The sequence below is a fragment of the Dermacentor silvarum genome, chromosome 7, assembly GCF_013339745.2.
Source record: "Dermacentor silvarum isolate Dsil-2018 chromosome 7, BIME_Dsil_1.4, whole genome shotgun sequence".
Lineage (NCBI taxonomy): Eukaryota > Metazoa > Arthropoda > Arachnida > Ixodida > Ixodidae > Dermacentor > Dermacentor silvarum.
In genome coordinates this window covers 26,928,499-26,936,631 of record NC_051160.1, presented here as the reverse complement: position 1 = coordinate 26,936,631, position 8,133 = coordinate 26,928,499, and the positions used below count along the sequence as shown (strand labels likewise).

Below are 8,133 nucleotides of genomic sequence, written 5' to 3'. Positions count from 1 at the left end.
GGAAATACATATCTTGGCGTGCACTTTGCAGTCATGACAGCTTAGCGATACCCTTGACAACTACATGGGCAATATTGAAATCTGCGACTAATTAACCTAAGCATGACACAAGCAGCCGAATAAAAAATACTGCCTTCTCTCTTTCTGGGGTTTTACGTGCCAAAACCAGTTCTGATAATGAGGCACGCCTAGTGGAGGGCTTCGGATGAATTTTGACCAACTGGGGTTCTTTAACGTGCACTACAACGCATGCACACGGGCGTTAATTTTATTGCGACAGCAATTATAAGGGCACTTCAAGCGGATTTCTGCCGCCGCCGTGAGGTTCCGTATAAAGTCCAAGGGCGATAAAATCGTCGCCGCGCGCCATGTGTGTCGAGTGAAAGCGCGCGGGGGACGCCCGCTATCACGGAGATCGAACGCACGGCTACAGTGCACAGCGGTGAGAAAACGCGACGCGCGAAAGGCCGTGGGGGTACGGGAGTGAGGAAGGGGGGGGGGGGCGACGCTGTGCTGCGGCACCAAATGCGTATCTTGCAACCGGGCGCAAGGGGAACTGGCGATGCAATCTCCCACGCGAAAGGAGCAAAGCGGGAAGGCAGCGCGGGAGGGGGGCTTCTACTCTGCCAACAAATGCGTTGTACTGGCGCAAAGTACAACGGTTGTACTTTGCGCCAGTGCGGGCTGTCAGTGTTGTCGCGCGCACCGCATCTTGAAAAGCGATCTCCACACGGCTCTGACATTTGAATGCGCTGTGCTTTCGCCGCTAAGTTTCCGTTGAAGCGATAGACCGCACGAACCTTCACTCGCTGCGGCGGCCGCGCTTCCCCACGCCAGCGGGTTGACAGTGGTCATCGAGTGTGATCTATTCAAGTTTGCTTGTGCGCGCTGACACTACGCTTGTTAATTCAGTTAGTGAGTGAATGTGTCAAGTTTATGCAGCCGATAAAACTACTATCCCTAATCCTTATATAGCTCTCTACTAATTTGGTATCGCAATTGATGCTTCGCCTTTCGGGCGAAACTGCGACATCTTTCGCATTTCGCTTCCATCGAAATGCGGCCGGGATTCGATTCCGCGATCTTGTGCTCAGCAGCGCAACGCCTTCTGAGCCACCGCGGCGGGTAAAAAAAAAATACAGGGTAAATCTATTAAAGCCACATTGAGTTAGGTATGAAACATTGCTTACATTTGTCACTGAACGCAACCGCAGCAGCAAAAATATACTACTGTCGAACTCCAAGAGGTAGTATATAGACGTTAAGAGGCAATTTGCCCATTTCTGTGACGTCACCACGGAGGCGAACTATCATACATAGGCATCTCTCTCAACTACGTTTTGACATGCAGACACACAGTGGACTAGTGCACAGTGGACAGCATGCCAGTCCATTAGGCCAAATGAATGAATTTCAACAGAGCGAAGCAAAACGTTACAAGGATTTATGCCGATTGGGCCATTCTTAACCTCTTAAAAAAGTTTCACCCTTTGGGGCTTATGTTGTCCCAGAACAATAGTCATCTGCCTTGCGTTTCCTAAAAACCTGGGCTCGCTCTTTCCTGTCGATAATGCTAAGTCGCGATAACGCGCAGGCCATTAGTGACCTGTAAGTACTGGGCGCGCAGTGTTAAAGAAAGGAAATGTGGGCAAGGCTGATGGCAATGATCGTTGTGGGACAAGATAGGTAAGCCCCAAAGGATGCAAACTTTTAAACGAGTGCAGTGCAGCAAGTCGAGGGGGTAGGAGTAAATGGATACCTTTACTCCATAGCCAACTGATGATGAAATCCTCAGTCAGATCTGATTACAAAACTGGTCATAGTTGCTTACTGGTGTATCGTAATAGACAATCTTTAAAACTTTGTGAAACGTACTAAATAACCAACGCAACTCTACAATAAGTGTTTACACTTCCCACAGCTGGAATCACTAATGCGATTATGAGCACGCTTTTGGCATAATTTTTTGTGCCGTGACACCCAGTTTCTATAACCAGAACGTGCAACGGCGTAGTAGTACCAGATTTAGTCTCCAACCATACACATTTCTATGGGATTGAACACACCAATACCAATAGTTTTGAAATCAGCTAATCTTAAATATCACCTAATGGCGTTGTGCCAACTACAGAAACACTCGTCACCATACGGGGCTAGTAGAATTGCCAGATATTTATGGATGCCTTTGATAGAATCATGCAAGGTTATCCACGGTTTGGTTGAACATTGTACAATGCGGGGACGTATATTTAGTTTAAGGTAAACAAATGCGTACCGTGGCAAGTGTTCACTTACCTTCCAACAAAACATGCGAGATGCACAAAGGAAGACTAAAAGAAAGTGAGGACGGCAAACTTTTTTTTCGCATAACTTCATATCATCATGGGTGACCCTGAAATGAGCACTAACCTTGAACGCATTAAGCCTAGCTCCTCTGCACCCACGTCCAAAGCTGCAATTACTCGACCGTAAGACATGGCAACTTCTGTAGCATCATATTGACCCAAACACCACAAGGACACCGGGCAAACACATCAATGCCAAGGCTAGCAAGTTTTTATTTTCTTAAAAAATGAGCTACTTCGCTGACAAAAAAAAAAAAAAAAAACACAGGGAGGGGATTAAGAAAAATAAAGTAAGAAATGCAATGGTGTGCCTTGGTGACACAAAATGAAATGCCGAATGCCCCACAACTATGTACAACTATGGGCAAGACGTTTGTACAAGACCACTGCAAACGACCCGATCAAATGGCAGGCGACTACACGGAAAAAAATTTATATAAAAAAAAACTAAAAAAAAAACGCATATATAAAAAGGGAGAGGGTGTGGGACAGCTCATACCCCTTTTTAAGTTCAGGAGGAGTGACCAAAAAAAAAAGGGGACAGGAAGGATTCTGCTGCAGAGAGCTAGGTCTGGAGAGCTAAGAAGGACGATGGGGTTTGCTTGTCACTGATTTAAAAACAGTTGCGGGCGCGCCACAGAGCAGCACAACAAGTCTGTACACGCTGGCAAACGTGGCCGTGAAGAAACTTGGCTCTAGAGAGGTCGATGAAAGCCTCGCGGAACGTGGTGACCTTTTTTGACATCTCTCACACACTAGTGCTCGGAACCATTCACACTTTTCCTCTTGCAACACCATGACTCCGTGCCGAACACTGCCTCGACTGTCTCCCCTCAGACCGCATCTGATGGCTCGGTCTGACAGCCGGTGGAACGTAGGGGACGCTTTCGGGCCGCCCGGTCATTCTTCTGTCGTGGCACTGAAACAAAGTCAAATTCATCGTCAAAGCGTGGCCATACTGTTTGGCACACGGCAAAAAGTGCGACCGAGCAGCACAGAACCATTTTGTATAGCAAAATCTTGATCACACGAATTTCTCTGGCTCTCGGGAAAAAATATGCCATACAATCGCAGCACAAAAGTTGAGGAAACGCAATCTTATTTACGGTGGTAACTTTCAGTAGGAGAAATTCTCACTGGCTTGTGGATCGTTATTTCTTTGTTGTCAAGTAGATGCCTCTGGAATGCTGTAAAATTCCACACCTACTCTAACAATGGAACACACGAGTCCCAAAAGTTATTTTCACTTCACAACTCCATACACTGAATAAAAAATGCCCCCATTGCCACTTAATGAAGCTTACTTATGTATATTGTACAGTGCAGTCCACTTATAACGATAACAAGATGAATGAAAAATCCGATCGTTATAACCGATTATCTGGACTGCGGTTAAAAAAAAAAAAAAAAAATATATATATATATATACGGCGTCAATTTTTTACCGCAAGTCGCAAATTTGGTTTTGGGACTTAAAAAAAAAAAATAAAAAATATATATATGTATATTTTAAGTCCCAAAACCAAATTTGCGACTTGCGGTAAAAAATTGATGTAGAAAGTAGGCTGGGAAAAACAAAACGTTTATTTATACCTCTAAATAGCGTCTCAATCTTTAGGCGCGCTGAAATAGAAATCTGCGCTTGCTTTTGCAGAAGTTTCGGATTCACAACCGCCGTATGCATTGCGTCCAGCTGCTGCGCGAACACTGGCGGCTATAATTTAGCGAGCGTGAAATCAATGATCGACTCGATCGACGACATTGCACTTTGGTTCAACATCAGGGTCGGTGTCAATGACGGGCTATTGTCAATCACGTTGTCACTGCCGCTGCTGTCGTTGCCTGTCGCACAAAGCCGCCGTCTGTCGGGATAACGATCGCCCCGGCGGAGATCTCTTCGCAGAACGAGGCAGCACTACCTGCACTTAGAAACTCCTCCATAGAAGCACCACTCATTTCATCGTCAGTAGCGATGTGCTCCCAGATTTCGGTAAAATGTCAGCGGCTTCCACAGTGTTAGTTTCACCCATGAGGGTTTCGTCCAGGCGCACAAAGCCCGCTTTTTCCGTTGATCGGCATGGCCACTGCTTCTAGCCTTCATGATCGTGGCGCTCCCGGTTTTCATAATCGTCAATATCATCGACTGCACGAGCTCGTACTTCTTTGAGTCTTGCTAAATTTGCAGCTTTCTCTCGAAAGACACGGCTTGGCACTTTGCCGGCGCACCTCCCGCGGCGAATTTCCGAGCTCGCTGAGAGAAGGAGATTGTAAAAGCTGGCGCCATCTTATGCACGCTACACCAACTTGCGAAGCTCTCCGTGGCTTTCGTTCCCAATCAGCGCGCGGGCGGGATGAGCTGCGCGGTAATGGTGGCAAATACGAACTCGCGTAGGCAAACTGTCTTAGAAACAGGCAACTTAGGAACGCAAATTTCGCGATTATTCTGCATGAAAAACGCTGCCCAGAAGCAAGATTTCGATCGTTATATCCGATATGCGGTGAATAATATATCGTTATATGTTTTTTTTTCTCATAGCGCTAATGCATAAGTTGAAACTCTTAGGTCGACTCATCGTTATAACCCATATATTATTATACGTGGACTGCACTGTATATACAAATCGGAACATCTTGATTGAATGAAATAACCATGCCAGCGAGTCCTTAGCTGGCAGCTCTTACTGACTGTTCTTACAGTTTTTCTAGTGTTAGTTCAACGCAGTCAGATCTAAAGGAAAAAGTCCTGCGAAGAAAATTCTTACAGAAACTGGGGAAGAATAAAAAGTGTGCATTCGTCCACACAAGGTTGTACAAGTGATGTGTTTCTAATGTGTTCTGCATTCTGCTGTTTTACGCAGTGTTAGGCTTAGCAAGTAAAGTGCAGAGCCAAGTGTTCATTCTAACTGTCACATTCTTTATTCATTCGTTCGTATCAAAGACCTCACGCATGAGGAAGCCACTCCTGTTATTACAGCCGGCAGAAAAGTTCAATGGCAGCGAGGATAAATAGTAGGAGAGCCCTGAAGAGGCGTGGGAACTGCGAAGCGACGAACCGATCAAGGATGGCACCCAGGGAGCGGCCAAATCCGTGGCTCCCTGACCAATCAAACAGAGAAAACTACACTTCGTATGCATGAAAGAATCAGATGCAGCAAGAAACAAGCTTAACGGCAGTTCACATGGAGCAGGGGTCCCCCCTATAACGGATCTCTGCGAGTGGTCAAACCAAACTATGTTCCCAAAGGCAATTAAAAAGTTTATAAGAACAGGTAAAATGTAGTTTTATGATATTATTGGCGATTGTTGCGTTAAGTCCACAGCCGCTATGAATCTCGGTTAGCAAAAAAATATCACTTCACCTCTAACCTAGTTTCAGATCGTGCAGGCCTTGCCAGAAATGGTGCAGAACCCTGAATGTTGAGAAACAATGCCTGGGCATGACCCACAAGATCAGGTGGCACTCGCAGCATGCCAAGAACCGTAGAGGCCACATTCCTGTGGTATTTTTGTCGCATCCCCCAACCACAAGACGCCAGTGTAGGTCTGTATTCCAAGGTGATATTTGAACGCTGCCATAGAAGAAAATTAAGACAATCACAGGCCCAGCAAATTAGGCAAGCTTGCATCAATAGCATATAATTAATTTGCAACCAGTTAAGACGAAGTGAGATTTTGCTGCAGCTGGCCTTTATCCCTGTAATGCACAGTCTATCATATGCACTATACAGAGTGGCCTTTCCGGCGGCCTTAAACTACTGATGCCAAGAGCGGAAAACAATGCAAAACCCAAAAGTACATTTTTTTTATATGCCAGAATGAAGTTTCAGCTGTGGATTTCTACCCTATTCCTAATTCATAATTTACTACTATACTAAATACGTTCTAAAATTTATTATGTTCCTATTTTCCTTGATATGGAACTTTGGACCCTACAGGTTTAGATAACGAGGGTTGGCGCATACCACAGTTCCCTGGAAAAACTACAAAAGGAAACGTTGCTGCTGCTGCAATCCTTAACTTGCTATAGAAATGATCGGTAGAAAAGTAGTCTTTCTGGTAATTTGATTTCGATTATTTTGATCCCAGCCTTAGGTCGTTGCTGGCACCAGCTGTGACCTATGTTATTTCGACACTACCATTGACCAATCAGCACGCACACGCTTGTGACACCCCTACGGTAACCCCTTTAGTGGCAGCATCCCTCATCGGAGCTTAGGAGACAGTGAATGCATTGAACACACGCCATCTCCCATCAAAATGCCCATTTTCGGTCAGCTCTAGAAAGACTTTTCAAGCAATAATGGTAGCTCAAAACATGCGGTTACATTACCTGCCAGCTTAAACGTAAAGGTACAGGTTGCCAACATATCGCTAAAAAATGCAGAATTAGGATTATGTGTACAGTAGCCGACCGATTTTCCGGACTTCGCGGGGACTGAAATATAGTCCGAAAAATCGAGCAGTCCGAAAAACCGAACAGTCCGAAAAGCTCGCCCCCCCCCCCCCCCCCCAATAAAAACGAAAAAATTGAGGCAAAATGTCGCAGTTTCGCCCAAAATGCGGAGCATCGATTGCGATAGCAAATTAATAGACAGCGATACGAAGTAAGGATGTTAGTTTTAGCGGCCGTATAAAGTCGTAAATATGCGCTTACTAACTAAAAAAGCACGGTGTCACGCGCGCACAGGTTACATGAACACATCTCGCTCGATGACCGCGGGTAAATTGACCTTCGCGCTGTCTATTCTCTCGCTTCAACGCGCGAACGACGAAAAAAAAAAAAAAAAACACACACAGCGCATACGAAGCTACTGGCACTCGGCGCACGCCCTTTGTACCCATCGCAGATCACTTTCAAGATACGGTGCCTGCGCGGCAGCTCCGTCGGCAGCAGCCGCAAGGGCGGAACGCAACTCCCCACCGTCTCCGTCGCCTTCTCCCCGTGCCCCGCGAGCGAACGAAGTCCACGCGCCTGCGCCTCCGGGCGCCTTCCTCTCTCGCGTGCGCGAGATTAAATTGCGGTTGTCGGCTGACCCTCGCACAGCGTACGGCGCAACCTAAACTTAAAAAAAAAGAAAAAAAAAAAAAAAAACGGATTCCGCTTAAAGTGATTATGATGATGCGAAAAAAAAAAAAAAAAAAAAAACAAAGCAAGTGCCGCTTTTTGGAATGTTTTGTAGGCCAAGGAAGAGCTGGCATGGCCTCGGAGACAAGAGGATAGCATGCGTGTACTAATCTTGAAGGCTATACAGGGGGGCACTGGAAGCCAAGCCCGGCCAGCGTGGCTCGGAGCGAGCGATTTAGTCCGGAAAATCGAACATTGCCACCTAGATTCGTCCGAAAAATCGGTCGCGAAAATGCATTAGCTCTATGGGAATCCTGATGGTGCATCTATGAAGTCCGGAATATCCAACAAGTCCGAATTTTTGGAGTCCAAAAAATCCGTCGGCTACTGTATTAAATTCTTGCCGTTATACGAATCTAACAGGAGGGTTGAGCTCAAGCAATGAAAATCATGATAAAAACTCTTGCAACACTCGAGTAAATATGGTAATTTTCGTAGGATAATGGTACACACAAAGGAAGCTATTGAATACAAAGCAAGTTTGAGCACAGAACAATTCTTGGTAGAAGTCGCGACCAGGTTGTCAGAGGATTATTGCGGCATTTGACATTAAGAAAAGAATGCAATGTGTCAGTGTTCCCCCTCGATATCCGTCTATTGCAATGAACAGAAGCCCAGGCCACTACGGTCTTGCTTTAGATACAGCTGTCTAAACAATATGGA

The 8,133-nt window shown here is 45.8% G+C and overlaps 1 protein-coding gene across 2 annotated transcripts in view; it reads right to left on the bottom strand.

Annotated features, from left to right (window-relative positions):
* Window positions 1–2,538: 2,538 nt before the first annotated feature.
* Window positions 2,539–8,133, bottom strand: part of LOC119457806 (serine/threonine-protein kinase VRK1) — a 37,311-nt gene continuing 31,716 nt past the window's right edge. For both annotated transcript variants that reach the window (XM_037719537.2, XM_037719538.2), the window contains one exon: window positions 2,539–3,264. In XM_037719537.2, the coding sequence (XP_037575465.1) occupies window positions 3,179–3,264 (86 nt within the window). In that variant the 3' untranslated portion in view covers window positions 2,539–3,178. The remainder of the gene's footprint in view (window positions 3,265–8,133) is intronic.